Consider the following 20,443-nt stretch of genomic DNA (forward strand, 5'->3'; position numbering starts at 1 on the left):
ACACATTTTTATGTAAGTAATTATTTTAATTGTACACTCCTAAATACCACATTTTGTGGTACAATCTGTTTTTCAGCTATTGGAATCAGCTCCTGTTTCTGATTTCCAAATTGCTGAATATCCACTTTAGTGCCACTGACAGGATTTCTCATCTTTGTCTGCTAAGATTTCCCCTAGATTTTGTTAATTGCAGCATACTTTCTTGGCTCACATAAAAAGCATTACTGAAATTTGAGGTTGTTCCCACAGTGTCATTTACTGTGGACTCAGAAAACACACTGAGTTAAAAACTGAGATACTGCTTTTTCTGAAAAACACTTCAAGCTTTTATCCCATCATTGCCCGACTTGCAGCCACACAGTCCTTCTGACCAGCATGGAAAATAGTGCATCCTTGTTACAGGACATTAGGAACTGATGCCTTTATCAGATGATTCTTCCTACTTCAGAAGAATTTCCGTGGACTGCTATAAAATCATTTGAGAAAAATGCAATCTTTGTGTTTCTTGGCTCCATACCAAAAAAAAAAAAAAGGCCTTTCTCCTATTTTGCCACTAAGAGAGTTATAGCTGGATATTTGATTAAGAAAACTTGCTAGAGAAGCTTGGTGATCGGATTAAATGTCTGATGGGAAAATTCAAATTAAGAGAATGCATCTGTATTTGAAAGGAATGGCCAGCATCTTTCCTTGATTCCTTCAGGTTATTTATGTACTGATTTTGTGGTTTTGTGAGCTGTAAAGCTCAGCAAGTGTCCAGTGTTTGATTTAGACAGATTTGTATCTTCTTTAAAAACTGTTACTTCTAAGCTGTATGGTTTTAATGAGAGGGAAAAGAACTTCTAGATCTCATTTTTGTGATAGGCCAGAATAAGACAATACTGACTAGAGGCATGTGATGATAAAAAGTCAAAGTAAATTGAGTAAATTGACTTAATGCTCTTTTTGACAATCATATACAAGGGAACATAAAACACTTTCTTCTGTTTGCAGGAATAGACAATCTCTATGAGAGGGCTCTTCACATCCGCAAACTGCTCCTTACTTTGCCCAGGTCGGTCCTTATAGTGATGAGATACCTCTTCGCCTTCCTCAACCAGTAAGTACTGACCCCAGCTGCTGCAACTGTCTCTGCCTTCCTTTGCTGCTGTTGAAGTTCTTTGGGTTCACTCATACTCTATGTAGAATTCACGTTTGAGCTCCATTTAACACAAAATATGATCTTCTAATTGGCAGTGGAAATAGAATGAAAACGCTGGATTCCGTTCAAATGAAAATTCCATTTGTCCAGAATTGAATAAGACAGATTAAAGTGTTGTCTGAAATGGGGAGTGCAGTCTACAGCATTAAAGCTGGCAACAGAATAAGACAATAAGAAAAATAACAAATACAAACTGTAGCTACATTAAAACTAGTTTATGCAATTTAAAAATGCATTTCTTTTCCTTGTCTCAAACTGATTTCTCCTGATGGGAAAAACCCCAGTATATTCAAGCAACACAGGCACTACAAGCTACCTGTTTGATGATAGGCACTGCCAGGGTGAGACTTTGTCTTGCTGCTTCTGTTTTCTGATAACAGGAGTATGAGTACAGAGAGGACACATCCCCTGAGTATGCTTCGATGTAGAGTAGTTTGTTTCTCACGTTGCAAAACACAGGCTGGAAGGAGGATTGTTTGAGAGGGAAAGTGGTGTTCATGTCTTCATCATCCCAGAAAAAACTTCTTCTTCCTGTAAGAGAAAATAAAAGACAGGCTAGGCAATTGAACTGTGTTTCTTCCTTCAGTCCTTCATGGCCCTCTCTGGTTTTGCTGACCCCAGTGGTTACACAGAAAATTTTGCTTATGTGCACTTTGCCCTGATTCTAAGTTTTCTCTTTCTACTGTCAATTTGTCTGTTTCCTGCTCTGTTTTCTTATCACCTTTTTCCTCTTTTTTCCTAAATTTGCCCTTTGCTGATTCATTCTGTCTTTGTGACCTTCCCCATTTCATCCAGCCTGTCTGTTCCTATAGAAACAGGGTCTTTTGCAGCCAGGTTATTTGTTCATGCCTGTAGTCACAGCTGTTCCTGTTTCCTTTCTTCTAGCAATTTCTGAACCACTTTCAAGCAGTATTTAAGAGAGAGACAGAGATCTAAAGTTTTATGAAAATAACCATTCATTTGAAACTGAATCCATCCCCCAAAAATTACACGAGGTAAATTACATCACAGCTTCTCCTCTGCAGAGACATACAGATAGACCAGAGCTGTCTAGGGCTGTACTTGTTATGTGATCATGTTAGCTGCATCTGTGCTCTCCACAGGAATGCAATTTGGAAAGCAGATTAAATACCTTACTGCCTCCTAATTGCTCCTGATGCATCTACAGGAAAAATGTTCCCATTATTTGACTTCCTGCAAATCCCATTCTGCTTTTTGCATATGCAGTTATGCCTGCTTGACCACATGAAGTCATCATGTCTCATGGCAGACCTAGCCTGGTGTAGCCTCCCACACAAGGCTCCAAAGTTAGATCAAGTTGCTCAAGGCTTTGGCCAGTCAAGAACCTCAAATGGCAGCAACTCCACAGCCTCTCCAGGCAGTCAGTCCCAGGACTAGGTCACTGTTATAGTAAAGAAATTTTTTGTGCTTTCATTGGAATAGCCCTTGCTGTGTCTATTGCCTCGCATCTCTTTGCACCTGTGTCTGTCTTGCTCTTGTTAATAATCTTATATATAGTAGGAGATTGCAAAAAATTGTAACTTTCTTATCCAAAGGCTGAACAAACCCACTTCTCTCTGCTTTAGATTTTAATTCATATGCTTCAGCTCCCCAGACATCTCTGTAGTAGTCCTTTTCTGGGCTTGTACCAGTTTGTCAATCTCTCAAAACTAGCCACAGAACCTCATGTGCAACTTCACAAGCACCAGTTGGAAAAGGAATCATTTATTCCCTTAACCTGCTGCCTTTTCCTAATATAGTCACAAATGCTGTGGAATGAATTCCCATTTTTCCATTCTATTCCTCCATCTTGTCAAGGTCCTTCTAAATGGTAGCCCTGTGTCTGACCTTTGACACATTTACTGCTCCCTTCCCTGTGTGGCATCACCTGTAAGCTGGCTGAGTGTGCCTCCATCCCCTTGTGTAGGTCATTCATGGAGATGCTAAACAGTACCAGCCTTGCCACTGAGCCCTGAGGAGCACTGCTTATTAACAGCCATCAGCAGAACTTCACATTTCACAATGATTGTTACAAGCTTTTTTTACAGTTGTGCATGTATAAAGTCTGAACCACCTGATAAATCAGAAGAACAAGATGTCTCCAATTAACACACAGGACAAGATAGTAAATCATGGCATAAGAAAGGGGCAAACATGATTAATTTTAAAAGCTAGTTATGAGGGTAGTCATGTAGAAGGTTTGCATATGTATTGATTAAACAAGGAAAACACTCTCTAAAATTCCTGTTCTAGAGGGAACATGGTGTTGTATTTGAACACAACCAGACATCAGAATTCCTATGCTGCTTCAGAGTGCAGGACAACACAGTATAGGGCATCCCAGCACTTCAGATTCTATTTGACTTAGCCCCACATAGAACCATTCAAAAAGCCAGCACTGGCATTCAGTAAAAATGCAAATGCTTTTAAACAAGGGAATAGATAGCAACTTCTCATTCAAATTAGAAAATTAGTAACCTTGCATTTTCTGGAAGAAAGGAGAGCTTGCAAAAGTTGATTAATAACAATGAAGGCTTTTCATTTGGACACTTCCATAATGAAACTGTTATATATGTTTTTTTGGGCAGAAGGCAAGGTGCTTAGGAATTTTAGTCTATAGTAAAAACAGAACCCAAAGGTCACAAGAGCCCTTGCAAGATCCAGGAACTTAGTTGCCTGCAGAAGACAATTCTGTGTGCCTAAGTTGTGTACCTGGCTGTTGAAAGAGATGCACCCAGGTCCAATGAGAAATGTAGACCCACTTTGCATCCAGTCCACTTGGAGCATTGTTGAGCTAGAAGCAGTAGCAGTTGATGTTAGCCCATTAAGTCAGTGTACACTCAACATGGTAGCCTGGGAACACATACACATACATAAATACATATGTGGCATAAACTCACTTTATAGTGTATATAATCTATTGAAGAAATCTTGTTTCCGTTACTTTATGTGGGATTGTCAATGACAACAGGAAATCTCCAAGCTATGATTTCAAAAAGTTTTCTACAGTTGTCTGAATAAGGTTAGTCACAGTGGAAAAGTCAATTTTTCTTGATTTTTGTGTTATAACAGCCTTTCACAGTACAGTGATGAAAACATGATGGATCCATACAACTTGGCCATTTGTTTTGGGCCAACCCTGATGCCTGTTCCAGACATACAAGACCAGGTGTCTTGTCAGGCACATGTGAATGAGATAATCAAAACTATCATCATCCATCATGAGGCTATTTTTCCAGATGTGAAAGAACTTGATGGACCAGTGTATGAAAAATGCATGGCTGGAGATGACTATTGGTAAGTCAGAATATTATCCTTCTGTCTCCTAAACAAAATCATTAGGCTGGTTAGAAGTATGAAGATAAATGAGAAGAGCATTTAGGTCCACACAGTAAAATGTAAAAACAGTATGAAAAAGTAAAGCGAAAGCAATTATGATGATGCTTCCTACAACATTTTGTGGAGGAAGTTGCTTTGTGTTCAGCCAGAGATAGAATTCCGGATGTACAGAGCACACAGGCAGGTAGGAAATTGTTTCTTTGGCTGTGAACCACCTTAGGAAATTTCAGCTTATTATGCCTGCTCCTTTTCTTTATTGTGCTTTAACAGGGCAGGTAGCTAAATAACACACAGCCACTCACTCACTCTCCCCACAGTGGGATGGGGGAGAGAATTGGGAAAAAAATGTAAAATTCATGTGTTGAAGTGAAGACAGTTTCATAGGACAGAAAAGAAAGGGCAAATAACAATAATTAGAATATGCAAAACAAGTGATGCGCAATGCAGTTGTTCATCATCACTGATGGGTGCCCAGCCAGTGCCTGAGCAGCAGCCCCTGACCAGCTTTGTCCCAAGTTTATGTGCTGAGCATGATGCCACGTGGTCTGGAATACCCATTTGGTTGGTTTGGGTCAGATGTCCTGGCTGTGTCTCCTTCCAGCTTCTTGTGCCCCCAAGTCTACTTAAAGGTTGTGGTGGGGTGTTCAGTGTAAACACTGCTCAGGAGCAGCTAAAACATCAGTGTGTTATCAACATGATTCCCATCCTAAATACAAAACACAGCACTGTACCAGCTATGTGGAAGAAAATTAACTCTATCCCAGCCAAAACCAGGACGCCCCCTTGGCAGCAAACACACACACTTTTTATATATAAAGGAATCAAATGTTCTGAGGGCTTCTTAATGTTGGGATTTTGTTTCAAGAAAATGCATACAGGCTTCTTTATTAATTATGTATTCATAGCGCACGAGGATAATTATGTTGCACATAACTCTGTAACATTATAAGATGTATGTGGTTCTCTCTGCTTGATGTATGTGGTTCCTCTCTGCTTGCCTCCAGTGACAGCCCATACAGTGAGCATGGTACCTTGGAGGAGGGGGACCAGGATGCCAGTACAGAGCCCCACACCAGTGAAGATGGTGAGTCTGTCACTTTACTGTGCCTTTGATGGGGGTAAGTTCTACAGGTGTTCCAGGCAGGAGACCTTCTTCCTTTCCTAATTGTGTCTTATTTGAAAGAAGGAAATTTCAGTCCTGGTTTTCTGTACCAAATCTTCAATCTCTGTTTGTGTGCTTTTGCACTCTTGATTCATCTGTGTTTGACCAGCTGTTTCCTTGTTCTCTCCTGATTTGCCCAGTCACAGGAAGGGCAAGAGAGAAACTATTTCAGTCAGCACATATTATTTTCTGACATAGTGTTACATTTTTAGTGACTCTTTTGTCTACAAAAACTAAACTTGTCAAAAGTATGCCCTTAAATATTGCAGCTATAGGATATTTGCCATTGAAGCTCTATTTTTATATGAATTTAAAAGCTGCTCTCTCTGAAGTATTTATAACAACTTAAAAACATGTGTGTACCCCCCACAGTGAAACTTTTGAACAGTAATAATTTTCTGTAAATATCAGTCACGTATACTTCTAGGTATGAGAGGTATCAATGAAAAAATTGATGCAACTCTATTATATTAATTCTTTTTATCCAGGTCATAAATATGTATTCAAGTGTGACAGTTTGACCATTCTTCTGATGTCCCTCACAGTATCTTCTGCCAAGTTTCAAGCAAATTTAACAGATAGAAAAGGATTCTCAAAATTGTTATATAACTACTATTTTGTGAGAATTAGTAGCTCATTAGAGGTGAAGAATGACACTCCATGTAGAGAAGAGCAGCAGTGTGAGCTCTCTGCCTGTCTGGCCAGCAGGCAACCCATACAGAGCAACCAGCACACGTGCAGCAGCAGAAACAAAAGCTTCCCATTGTCCCTTACAGAGGATGTGTGGAGGAAGGAAGAGGAAAAGACAGAGCAGAGGAGAGGGGAGGAAAAGAGCTACTGCAGAAAAGGATATATTTTTTTTTAATAATGTCATAAGGGATACTGTTCAGGAGCTGGGACAATTGCTGTGGGGAAGGGAAACCGGAAGGTGTATGTATAGGAAAGCTGGCTGCACTGGTCCCATTGCACACAGAGCAGGGTAAACAATAGTTCCACTCTAGCTGCACCCCTCTGCTTGGTCACGTACACAGGCTGTCACTGACAGATTGTCTGTCTCTTCCCCTTTGCCAAGGTGAGGAGGGGCAGGCAGAGTCTGTCAGTGCAGCTGTTTGGACAGGAGGGACATTTGGGTGGGCAGACATTACAGAAGGAGGGAAGACTGAGAGTAGGAGAGAAATCTTGGTCTTCTGCCTGGGTGTATAGCCATGCCTGTGCAGCAGGGAGTACCAGCAGCTCTACAAGACAGGCTGTGCATGGTTCCTCTTGACCAGCTCTGTACAACTAAACCCACCATCTTTCTACAGCACATCTCTTCTAAGCAGTGTGAACAAACTCAAAAGTTGCACCTTATTTTTCCAAGACAGTATAGCTATACTTTAGAAGAACACCTTCTTCCATTGGAGGTATGAAGCAAGAGTGGAAGCTGAGGAAGCCTGCCTGTCTCTCATTTAGAGCACAAGTAAAGTGTAGATGACACACCAGTTCAATATATTGGGGCCAACTTCAGGGTCCCATGACCAAACTGACAGACAAAGGCACAAGTGGACATGGAGAAGAAGTGCAGCTTTTCAGCAGCCATCAAAGCAGTTACTTCAAAGCCATGCCTAGGAAAGATGAAAACATCAGCAGGATACTGACGAGCAGGACTGTGGCATCGTGTGATGCATCATTTGGGCCTCAATCATCACGGGCTGTACCCCACCACTGTGTTGTTATACCAGTTTTACATTCCTGTCCTGGTACTACTTGTGACTGTGTCACTGGGGAAGACAAACCCTGAAGAGAATACCTGTGAACAGGACAAAGTTCTGTTGAAAGATTTGACTGCTCAAGACATGGGTTTTTGTTCACCAGATCACCCAGTAGTTTAATTCTAGTTTCCTCATCACACCTTTTTAATTAATTCAGTGCCAAAAGGAAGCGGACATCTGTGTTTACAGAGAAATAATTGTTAGCACAAAAATATTTGTAAGCTAGATAAATACTGCTGCAAAGCTGAAGATTAACAAGCCTGGATTGCACACAAAAACTGTTCGTTTTCGATTCCAACCTGCAAGCTCTAACCCATTTTTTCCATTAATGGAAAAATGGCTTTGTGTTGTAATAGCACATTTTTCTAATGTAGGTTACAGACTTTAAATTAAATTCACTCACTCTCTCTTTGCACATACATTCATGTGTTTGTGCTCTAGACAATTCCTTTTAAAAAGTATTGTTTACACCAGATATGAGAATAGGTGAAAATTTTTCAGTTTGCTTACTGAACTTTGTGAGAGTCACTGATAAACATGTGGTGGATAACAAAAACCCTTCTACTAAAGGGTCTGGAGTATTTTGGGGGTTTAATGTGATTGATTCATTGATGATAAGCTGGATGCTTCATTGCCAGCTGAATGTGCAGAGAGAGAAAGGGAGGTGCCGCATTGCTGCTGCATTGATCGGACATGTGGTACTTACATGGCTCCCTCTGTTAGGACATGGAAGAAGCAGATTCTGTAAATGCTTAGGGGTTTTTTCATGTTGAAAATCTGATTAGTTTTATGCTAAAATGTTGTGTACATATGTAAGACCAAGCTGCCTACCCTACAGGAATTACAGGGTCATTGAAACATAATCCAGAGGTTACGATCAAAACCAAAAGGATTTATTTTACTACTCTTGCTGTAAAGTTAAACTGCAAGTGGCTCTCTGTGCCTGCTAGGAAAAAACCCATCTGTAGGGGCTGTGTCAGTAGCGCTAGAAATGTTCATTACAATTTAGAAAACAACAAGACTTTAAAAATTAAATTTTAATTATGTCCACAGAGGTAAAATGCAGTAGATTAGGGGAAAAATACTAGCACATATAAATGAGCATATAAATATTTCATAACTGCTTTATTTTAAGCATATAAATTGTTGTGGCTTTTTTCCCCCTATGATTACAGGTGTTCATGTATTTCAGTTGATCACTGGAAAGGGAAGCAGGAAAAAAAAGGAGCTGCATTTTTCTGTAGTGTTTTCAGACTTTTTTAGATATCCAGAAAATATCCTGATAAGGGAAACATAGAAGTTTTTTCCTTTCTCTTCAATCTAGAAATGAAATTTAATTTGTGAAGTTCAGAACTTTTGTACTCAAGCTGAGACACAAAAAAAAACTACCTGTAATTTTGCTGCAGACAAACCTTTACCTGAAAATCTCTCTGCAGTAAAGATTCAAAGGCTATTGTTTATGTTTTACTGAAACAGCTGTTACCATATTTCCTTTACCTTCAAACTGATGGAGATTTTTTATTCTTGTTGGAGTCATATGGTAAAGAGTGACTAAATTGTTTGCAAAGGAAGTAAACATTTCCTGAGGAAGTTAGACAGATGGAGTTCTCCTAGGAAAACATACATAAAATTAATGCCATGCTCTCCATAGATATCTCATAAACTTAGGATAAAACTTTAGCTGGTATTTCTGCTGAAAACAAAGCTTACAGGGACGTGTCAGACTGTACATTGTTGTTTCCAACACATACTCATTTTCTTGCTCTTCAGAAGCGCGTGCTGTGATCGATACTTTGCCAAATTCTGTTTTGTCAACACTTTGCAACAGTTCTTTGCTTTTGCTATTCCCAGTCAGAAAACTGCTGTCCTGAGGAGAAGAGTTTGAAATTACAGAACCACTCTATTCTCTGATGGGATGCAGAAGATAAGAAATATGGAGATAGGCTCCCATGTTCCTGGGGAGTTTGGGACGTACTTTATTCCCAACAGACAGGGTACACCTGGGAAAACTGAGCAAGTGCAGAGCAACAGCAACTCCCCTAGAAAAAGTGCAGGGAATGGTGTCCCCTCCTTTCCTTAGCTCCTTGTGCCCTGAGGCATAGGGGGCAGCCCAGGGCCAATTCACTGCCATCACCTCTGTAGGGAGGTTAGGTCTACGTCTGGCACTCCAATCTCAAAGATAAAACTAACACATTTATTCTGCCCTTTCTGCTCTCCCAAGCAGAAGTTGTTCCCACAGTTCTTCAGTTTGTCCTGATTTTTCCTTTCCATAGCATTTCCTGGTTCACTAGAGATGATAGCTGGTGAGATCCTGTATGCCACCAAACACTTCCTGGTATTTTAGCTGAATGCCCGCAGGTACGGACAGAGCAGTGCAATTACACTTCCCTCTGAGCTGACAGTTTTACTGTTAGACATTCAGTACCACACAGAAATTGAGTTACAGATCCCAAATTTAGCCTTCATTGCCTTAGCTTTTTGGAAATACTCATCTGTCATTCAGTAACCTTGATATTAAATGGCTTAACTTTCCCAAATGCATTTATGTTTAGGAGTAACTGTCATGGTACTTGGGTTTTCACTATTAAAGCTTGACCTGTAACAAGGTGAATTACTATTTAAGTGCAGTCTCAGTACTGTTTACTATAGGAAAGTTATCTCTGTGTATAAAGAAATGAAAACACCCCTTTCACAGTAGGAAAACCTGTCTGAACTCATTTTTCGTCCTCTTCATGAAATCTGTGTGAAATTTTCTGGGCACTCCCCCCTGAGGAGGTGGGATTTGTTACCCAGGCAATCTAATGTACATGTCTCAAAAGTCACATCCATTATGGGTACATTAACAATTCATACAGCTGGTTCCAGTGGGACAATGTCATTCAGACCTCTGAGAAAGAATGTGAGTCTTGCAGGTGGTAGAAGGATACAATAAAGAGGATACTCATTGCACATTACACTTAGATGAGCATAATTCCAGTGAGCAAGACAGAACTGTTTCTAGTTTAGTCCACTGATTTGTAAATAAAAAGACCTGTATACTTAATTGTGGGATACTGTATGGTCTGTTGACGTTAGCAGAGAAACAGGAAATTCCATAGCCAATCAGTGTAGGGGTTTGTCCAGCAATCCAGTACTCATGAGCATTATCAGTTAACTGTGGAGAATGTCTAAGAAAAATATGTGCAGGAAATTTGGGATTTTGACTTACTGTAAAACTTTTTTGTTTGGTTGATTTAATTTTTTTTTTAAAATTTTAAAATATTGCCTATTAGTGAGTGGCTGCCTCTCCAAAGCCTGGGAGATTTTATTTCTGAATTCTTGATCAACTCTACCATAACCCATAAATTAGCTGTAATCTGAGAACAGAGTGCTCATAAATGTCTGCTTTTCAATCCTACCTGATTCCAGTATTTCCTTCTTAAAATAAATTCTACGAACAATACACATGATAGGAGAACTGTGTTCTTTTGTCAGTGTTACATTGTTGCCATTTCATATTGCCATTTCATATTGCTCTCATAAAGATGATGCAAGATAAACAGGCATGTTTGGTTTTACCTCTTTTCATTTTCTGTGCCTTACAGTTACTTTGTGGCCTCTGTATTTTCTGTTAGAGGCTGTAGGAATGACAACAGGGTAGCATATCATAATATCACACCACCATTAGAGGTAGCCCGGATTTCCAGAATGTTTCTTTCTGTGTCAACATTATAGTTTCTTTGCTTAAAAACATAAACCAAGAAAGTTTCAGTCCCACCCACCAGGGAATGCCGGTGAGCGAGACGTTCGTAGGTGCCGTGATGTTTGTTAAAAATTCTCATCAGGCTGAACAAAGACATTGGACACATATCAAGGAACTCCTAGGTTTTATTGTACAGTCACCATAACTTTGGCCACCAGCCCAATATTTAGACTCAAAAGGTATTGGCTAACACACCCTAAATTTCTTACGACAGACTTCCACAAGAGCAGAGGTGAACGAGCCCTTTGTTTTGTACAGTACACTTCAGTAAGTTCTCAACTCCCACAACACACAGCCAAAAGTGCTGACTCACAAGTCACAGTACATTTGGTATTCAAAGGTGCTGGCTCACAAGCTCTTCCTTCCCACAACAAACTTCAGAGTATGGGGTAGAATATGATAGTTGTGCTTTGTCCATGCAGGGCAAGGGAAGAAAACAAAAAATAAAACCAGCGATTAGATCCCACATTGTTGCTGCCATGTCAGTGGTCCAGAGCAGGGGCTGTGAGACAGAGAAAGCAAAAGAGAGAAAGAGAGGAAAAAGACAAAGAACAAAAAAGATAATATGGTCCTCTACAGCCATCCAGTAGGGATGCATTTTCAGGAATGTATACTGTTATTGCTTGGTTCTTAATTGTATTTATATGATTGAAATAATTTCTGCCACCATACATTACTTCTGTGTTTGTAACAGTAAATTCTCCATATCACTGTATTCCATCTGTGTAAAGTGTCTGTGTTAGTGATTTCTATACACACTACAGTTTGTCACTGACAGGAACACTTAAAGTGACTGCAGAAGCAGCAAACCACAAGATACTCTTCTGCAGGCTGGGCAAGTTACTAAAAAATGAGCTGCAAGCTGTAACCTCAATAAAGGTGCTGTCATTATGTTTTCACACTGTAGAACGAAGTTAATTTTAAAAAGACATTCCTGTGCAAAATGTTGTCATAAAGGGACAGTGCCTTTCATTACCAGCCTGGTTCTGTAGGGAATTACAACCTCAGCAATTTTAATTCGCATCAGACAGAAAGTTGCTATGCTAGTCATTAGCCCAGATGTTAATTTCCATCTAAATATTGCTCTAATTATGTAAAGAAATTAGTCATTTCAGGGACTCTTGAGTTACTGGAATCATCAGAGTATGTGATTTTTAGACCTGTATTTTGCAGTTTTTTCTTTATGTTTTGAGACTTTGATGACAAAATTTCATCTTTTAGAGCTCAGGTGCTTTTGGTTTTATGCAGACAAGATGAGAGCTTGTGAAAATCACAGCTTTTTGCTGGATGCCTGGGCACAGCTCTGGCCATAGCTGCAGGGCCCCTTTGCTGACATCAGTAGGTCTCCATCCCGGCACAGGTTATGGGATGGAACCCATTTCCAGCCTAAGGCTGGTAACTAAGTCTGAATTTACCAGCATTTTGACAGAGGATTAGCCAGCACTGCTGTAGCCAGTGTGTGGTTTCAGAAAACACCAGCCTCCCCTGCAGAAATCAGGGCAGCTCAGGATTTTGGAGCAGTCAGAGCTGCTTTAAACAACTTGAGGCCACACAGGGACTGTCCCTGTGGTCTGGAGCCATCTTGTCTCACTCCAAAAGGGCATTAAGGAAATGAATTAAAGGAGGAGGCTTTGGTGCTGTGTAAAACACTAGGTTTCAGTAGGTCTGCATGCTTGTCACGTAAAAGACAGAAATTCCATGGCCCAGTTCAGCAGGGTATCCCTACTCATGCACAGGCTAATCTTGTCTTCCTTCCTTTGCCACTGCAGATGGTAAAAGCATTCTTATTTACTTTTGCCTTATCATGCTAGTTCCTTGGGCCTTTGATTATTCATCTGAGTTTGTTCTTTTTATTTTCAGAAGTCTTTATTGCCTGGCCTCCATCCCACTCTCCAGCCATGCAGGATCCTTTACAGCAGGAGGCAGAGGCCTCTCTCCCAAAGGCAGTTGTAACATTTTAGTATGCTGTTGTTTTCTGCAGCTCCTGAAGCAGCCCAGATGTTTCACACCTAGGGCACAGATCAATTATACTTCTTTGTAAGGGGCACATTGTAACCACTGCCTGAAGTCTGCCTTCCTTTAGCTGATCTCTGTCAGAATGAGCACTGAGAAAATGGAAAAAATGGGGTTGATGAAACCAAAAAGAGCAATATGTAATCTGATATTTGTTGTTCTTCCCACCCAGAGTGCGAGCCCATAGAAGCTATTGCCAAGTTTGACTATGTTGGAAGATCTGCACGAGAACTCTCTTTCAAGAAAGGAGCTTCCCTTCTGCTCTATCACCGAGCGTCTGAGGACTGGTGGGAAGGAAGGCACAATGGAATTGATGGCCTTGTTCCTCACCAGTACATAGTGGTGCAGGATATGTAAGCAGTGTCTGGTGTGACTGGGTTCTTGGGGCGGTGTAAAGTCTACAGTGCTTAGCAGTATTTGCCAAATGGGTCAGTGGTTTGAAGGGTCAGATAGATTAAACATTTGCCTTTTATGCAGGATACCTGTCTTTACTGCCCTGAATTGAAAGCTCCATCAAAAACTACTACTAGGCTAAGCTACTTCTATGGATACGTTCCCAGTACATTAAGAGGCAGATGCTGCTGCACCTATTTTAATTTGACTATCTCTGTGTAGCAGTTGCTGACTTTCAACTTCAGAATAGCAAGAACTGGGGAAATGCAGCCCTGAACTCTTGTTTTGTAGTATTAGGCACGTGCTTTGCCAAGGATGACAAAGTTCTTTACTGAAAGGTTACATACACTCAGAGTGCAAAGAGCTCAGTAAACAGAGGGATTATAAACAATTTTGGGAGATGCGCAAGGGCTGCAGTGCATTTACAACATGCCTGCTTTTCCTAAGGGGATTAAAATCTGAGAGTGCCAAGGTGCTCTCACTCACTGACTTCTCATCTCACCACCTGTGTTCTGTTCAGGGATGATACTTTCTCAGACACACTGAGCCAAAAAGCAGACAGCGAGGCCAGCAGCGGACCCATAACTGAGGACAAGTCATCATCAAAGGATATGAACTCTCCTACTGACCGTCACTCAGATGTGTATTCAGGAAGGTAAGCCTCAGTGTACCATGTTTTCAGCAGTGCTGCTCACAGCTCAGTTAACACAGTAATTACTCCTGCACATGCTTATGCTGGCTCACTACAGTTTGTTCTTCCACCACTTCTCCACTGGTGCAGGCAGAGGAAGAGAACAGAGCCTCCACCTCCCCTGAGACGCCCAGGCAGGAGCAGTGACGGCCACTGCCCGGTACACCCACCTCACCCTCTCTCCAACTCGGCCCTGGAGCTGGGCTCCCCCAACCTGGCAACTCACTGCAGTCCCAGAGCCCTCCTTCAGAACCGCAACCTGAACGCCGACAGCCCTGAGCGGCGGCGCCGGCCGGGCCACGGCAGCCTCACTAACATCAGCAGGCACGACTCGCTGAAGAAGATCGACAGCCCTCCCATCAGAAGGTCTACATCCTCTGGTCAGTACACAGGTTTCAATGACCACAAACCACTGGACCCGGAGTCAATAGCTCAGGTTTGTGTCTTTTTTATTTATGGCACTGTCTGATTTTCTGAGCAGCAAATCCCACTGAATAGCACAGCACAGCACAGAGCGCATGCTCTGGTGGGAAGGTGTGTGCAGGGAAATATCCTACTTGGCTTTCCAAACAGTGTGTGTGAAAGAAGATGGATTAAGCAATCCTGAATAGAAGAAGCACAAAGGGGAGTAAACATTGCAAAAGCAATAAAAAGAAATTATTTCCCATTACACTGTAATGAAATTGCCTCTGCCATACAGAACACTAGGACAGTCTTACAACAGCTACATAGACTGCTGTGCTCTGTTGAAGGCTGGCCTATTCTGACTTGCATGTAATAAGTGTTCAATTATGTCTCGGTAGTGTGGTAAGCAGAAAAGTGCTCTGACTGGCTAGTAGTGACCATTGCCATTCAAAGCAGAGATTTACAGTCCAGGGTCTTGTGGATTTTATAGTTTTCATACAGTTCATACTGTGTGTTGATTTGAGGCATGTAGTTGAACCTGATGTGCAAGATGTCACAGCTGCATAAGTTGTGGGCCATCTTACTGTGTGAACAGTCACCTGTCTCATTCCTGGCAGTGAAGAGGTGAAGAGAATGGAGTAGGAAGTACCCTGATCGTCAAATTGGTCTGTTGTACTGAGCTGGTAACAGCTCTTGAGTAAATAGATGCCTCTGTCTTCAGAACTCACATTTTGTCTAGGAGGGAAAACGTGATTACTGGGAGCACCCTGAGGGTGTTCTATGATTGCAAACGCATTTTACAATAACACTGGCACTCATGTTTTAAAATTTAATGTACTGATAATGCTTGCTTTCAAACTCTGCTTCCAGTGAGGAATAGAAGGGACTGGCATGCTTAGGTCAGAACCCATGTATTAGGGTTAGAAAGTGCAAGTGTTTTTACTGTTATATTTTATTCTAAGCTGTTAATTTACTTTCCTGGAACAGCACTGTTTGGCTTAAGATATCTCTTTTTTATGCCTAGACTAGAACCCAAACTTTGATTAAACTATGTGAAAGTCAGTGTGAGCAGGCAGGGAACACAAGATATTTTAAGATTAGTTGTATCTCAATACCACTGAGAAGCAGTAAACTAGTATCTTGGTGCATTCTTTTAGCCTTCAGGCCTGAAATCCTGATGAAGAAAATAGTTTTTCTTAGGTTTTCATACTGACCAATATCTTAGAGATTTTTTTCTGTTTAAGATTTAACTTGATGAAACAAGAGGAGAGAAGAGCTGATGGGCACACAAACTTTATTTCCTTAGAAAACTAGGTTTTGTAGTCCATATGAGGGAATACAGACCCTGAGCACCTGAGGCTTTAGATGAGCAGAGCAGCTAGCTAAGAGTGAACAAATGGACTAAAATCTTTAAAGTTGTCAGTAACCAAGAGATGACAGAAATCTTCACCACTAAAACATTGCGAAGCAGACATCAGTTGTCCTGACAATCACTTCATAAATGGCTTGCAGATTTTGGTGTAACACCTTTTTTTGATTCTCTCATATGAACAAGGTTAAATGTTTGTAATGTTCACCCAAAGCTGCCATGTTGTCAATCGTAATGTCTTTCAAATAAATCTGGTGGAAATTGATTTTAGCATTATCATAATTGTTAGAGGATGGTTGGTGAATTAATTAATGCATTTCCTTACCCCTCCCCTTGCTCCTCTGGCATTCAGTAGCAACACAAATGACATGCTGCTCTCTATGTGCTCTGACGCAGGACATCGAGGAGACAATGAACACAGCACTGAATGAGCTCCGTGAGCTGGAGCGGCAGAGCTCGGCCAAACACGCCCCTGATGTTGTGCTGGACACCTTGGAGCAAGTGAAGAACAGCCCCACCCCTGCCACCTCGACGGAGTCGCTCAGCCCTCTCCACAGCGTTGTTCTGAGGAGCTCCGAGCCTCAGATCCGCCGTAGCACTAGTTCTTCCAGTGACACCATGAGTACTTTCAAGCCCATGGTGGCCCCTAGAATGGGCGTGCAGCTGAAACCTCCTGCTCTTAGGCCAAAACCTATTGTTCTTCCAAAAACAAATCCTAGCATAGGGCCTTCTCCTCCTTCCCAGGGTCCAGCCGACAAATCTTGCACAATGTAGGCAGCTCAGCCACCCACAGCGCCCAGCTGGGGTGTGCTAGGGAAAGAGATGGATTAACAATAGAAGTCAGGGCTCCGTAACATCATTTGTTCATGTTTGTAACTGGAGAGGCTTTGTTTTTCAGTGTTTTTGAATGTATTGTCTGAAAGTAGCTACATTAACATGGGCATTTGTATTTTGTATGGTTTCGATTAAACGAAAAACTGGACAATTGTGCATAGTTTTAAAAAACAAACATAGACTTACTTGAAAACTTGATGCTGCACCATTTGTAATAAAACCAACACAGATCACAGACAGCTTGCCACGTTGTACCATACTTCACAGTCTTACTGTAGCTATATAATAACAGATCCTGCACAAAACTAAGGGGCGGGAGGGGGTTCAGAGGACATGGAGCCACTCATTTCTGGGTCACCAAACCAAATCTCAAGCAGGTTAGTAAGAACTGAAACTTAGCATGTGAGGATTACGTGTCTGTGTGGAATGTCTAAGTCATCTCAGGCCACATTTCTTATTTAAGACACAAGAGAAAAAATCACCAAACCCTTACAAACTCATAATTGGCACCAAGTGTTAGCTTTCTTGTTGGCAGTCTCACTAGAGGCAAGCGCTGAATGGAGCTGGAGATCACATTGCTCTCACTGATACAAAGCAGCATTCCAGGACACAGCTAAAGCACATCTCCAGGATAGTATCTAGAAACTCCTTTTGCTGCCCTCTGTAATAGTGTACCTTCTCCCATGAAGTCAGACCTTCATTCCCTGATACCACATTTTTTACAGAAGCTGAATTTGTTTGATGTTCACAGAAGCCAGGCTCTGGGGAGTGCCTGAACCTGTTGGTCCATCAGGGAGCATGAGGGGCTATTAAAGGGACTAACTACACAGTAGTTCAGAAAAGTATCCCATTGACTTTATTGCTCAGTGTCCAATTAGGGACGTGATTTGGGTTGCAATAGTCCAAGTTTCGAGCTGACCCAGCTGTGCTGACTGCCTTGCACAGCAAATGCTCAGTTGTGCTGACAGCAGCAAGACAGGGACTCTGAAGGGGGACTACCCCCTGCCAGTGGTGCAGGGGTCACTCACAGGACAGGCAGCTGAGTTTCTACTGCCTAGATTCAAGCTGACTAAAGTTTTCCATAACCCTTTTCCCCTCCACTTCCCTTTTTTTTAATGACTGAAATCAGTACCGTTCTTATGTCTGTGTGAGTGGCGACTGTCAACTTTGCTTAGTGCTCTGTTGTTAAACTTTGTTAGGCATGAGCTAAACCTACAGCTGTTTTGCACATTGCAACAGTAAGCCATAATACTATTTCTGTGAACATGTTTTCAAGCATCCAATCCACAAAAGAAGGTTCAATTAATAAAATGGGGAAAAATCACTTGTGGTCCACCTACAGAAGTACAACTGGCTGTAATTAAGATCTGTTTTTCCACATATTCTGTAAGATCTCACTTTTGGAAAGCTTGAAATTTTACAACTCATTATACATAAAAAATTGAGTTTGGGAGGAGAAGAGTAGGGACAAAATTTGATAGACATAATTGCTGAGGTGACAGGAGTAATTTCCTGTTGTTATTTAGGAGCAATTTATTCCTGCTCTGGTTTACACCTTCTAGACAGGTGATGCAATGTGAAGCTCTAGGTGTGAGAAGTACCCCATAAACTGCCTCTGAGCCCCAAACTATTGCTGGTATTTGCAAATACTTTTCAATGCAGTCAGAGCCTTCACACACATCTAGGTTAGAGGCAAAGTCTTAATCCATCACAGTGGGCTGTGCAGCATGGGTCAGCAAACCTCCATCCTTGGCCTGGCCCTAATGCCAGGGCCAGAGCCTAAGCCAGACCAGCCCCAGCTGCAGACCAGTGCTGGTCTGCTCACTTGTTTGGGACCAGAGGTATTTTCAAGTAGTTCCCCAGTTTACTAGACTCAGTGGAGCAAAACTGGAATTTGTCTAGCATTTTTAAATTAACCCACCTGGCACAATTGAGATGGATACGTGTATCTTTAAATTGCATAGGGAATTTTGTATGTTTAAATAACTGTACTGGACTCCATAATGCTTTTATTAGAAATTGTTTAGCAAAAGAAAATATTAGAAACAGTGCATTTAGTGAATGCATCCACTTAGTGCATTCACACAGTTAATGTGTAGTTTGATGGTTATTATAGATACTTTAAAGCATAGTAAGTGGATATGTAACAGGAAAGACTGCTACATCTACAGGCGTACTAAAGGGTAACTCCTGCACACCTAATCCAATCAGTATTGTCCTTTACTGTCAAGTTTGATGAATTGCAGTACTGGTAGCTTCCTGCTTGTTGACTGTTACCTACTTGTGTCAATGTACATCTGTAGTATGTACATGTGAAAGTGCCTTTAACTTTTAGAGGAGCTGTAGCTTTGCTCTTGTACTGTTGCATTTCCATTGCATCCTTTCCTGTTTCGTGTATGGCTGCATTCCCATTGCATTCCTTCCACTCTTGAAGATCAAATAAAAACATGGAAAACCCACAGTTCTGGAAGAGAAATGTACTGTTAATCTGTTGTGACAATGCACTTTTATGTATAGTACTGTACATTTTTGGCATGTACCATTACAAGCTTCAGTATACATTCAAGTTTGTTCCTCATAGTGTATCTTTATAATAAAGAAGATAGTTCTGTCTGTGTGTGTAGTTTTGCTGGGGAAACCACTGTATCTTCCAACATGCATTAATGATCTACTTCCCACATAGGGAAGCATCCAGCACACCAGCATCCCCCAGCTACCCACACCCCACACTGCATCAAGAGCTATCACACTCTTGGCCTGAAGAAGCACTTGTTCCTGGAAAGTTCCTTGCCTAAACTTAACGTAAACTCCCTCTTTACCTGAAAACCCCTCACAAAGGGCCACCACCTTCACGTAGTTCTGCTGAGAACCCATCAAGGGTAGTCGATCCTGCTCAAACTGGCTGAGGAAAGCCCCCACTGCCCACTTGGCCAAACACCCTGCCATCCCCCTCCTGCTCCCCACCCCACCCCACCCAATGGGGTGAGGAAAACACTCCAGCTTACATATTTTAAAAATAGAGTGAAAAGAATTTTAAAAGGGACATTTCTTAAAATGGGGATATTTCTTGGAAGAAAAGAGAGATGCTGTCAAGGCTGGGAGGGGGTGGGGGGAGTGCCACAGTTAAAGGTCATCTTCAGTGACCTTATGTCTGAGAAATGGTGGCAATACACACCCTGGTTCCTGGAGCCAGGGGGTCTGATTGTCAGGCTGATAGCTGCAGAGAAATGTTCTGCCATACATGGATCAGATGCTATCAAGGACAATTCCTGAGCTTGGACTACAGCTGCCCAAATAGGCTTGCCATGCTTTCCCACCTTAGATGTTTAGGAAGAGCTATTTGGAAATGCATTCTCAATCCTTGCTAAAAAAAATCCAAACCAGTCATCCCTAGTTGTTGTTGAGGACCACTGTGTGCCTGAAGAAGACAAATGCCCCATTCCTGGAAGTGTTCCAGGCCAGGCTGGATGGAGCTTTAAGCAATCTGGTTTTAAGGTGGAAGGTGTGCCTGCATATGGCAGGGGGTAGGAACTGGATGATCTTTAA

The 20,443-nt window shown here is 41.6% G+C and overlaps 1 protein-coding gene across 2 annotated transcripts in view; it reads left to right on the forward strand.

Annotated features, from left to right (window-relative positions):
• Positions 1-19,510, forward strand: part of SRGAP1 (SLIT-ROBO Rho GTPase activating protein 1) — a 139,268-nt gene extending 119,758 nt beyond the window's left edge. For both annotated transcript variants that reach the window (XM_036400967.1, XM_036400966.1), the window contains exons 16-22: positions 991-1,096; positions 4,271-4,495; positions 5,542-5,621; positions 13,378-13,558; positions 14,119-14,253; positions 14,380-14,725; positions 16,460-19,510. In XM_036400967.1, the coding sequence (XP_036256860.1) occupies positions 991-1,096; positions 4,271-4,495; positions 5,542-5,621; positions 13,378-13,558; positions 14,119-14,253; positions 14,380-14,725; positions 16,460-16,837 (1,451 nt within the window). In that variant the 3' untranslated portion in view covers positions 16,838-19,510. The remainder of the gene's footprint in view (positions 1-990; positions 1,097-4,270; positions 4,496-5,541; positions 5,622-13,377; positions 13,559-14,118; positions 14,254-14,379; positions 14,726-16,459) is intronic.
• The last annotated feature ends 933 nt before the right edge of the window (positions 19,511-20,443 follow it).

This window comes from Molothrus ater, chromosome 5 (genome assembly GCF_012460135.2).
Source record: "Molothrus ater isolate BHLD 08-10-18 breed brown headed cowbird chromosome 5, BPBGC_Mater_1.1, whole genome shotgun sequence".
NCBI classification, from domain to species: domain Eukaryota; kingdom Metazoa; phylum Chordata; class Aves; order Passeriformes; family Icteridae; genus Molothrus; species Molothrus ater.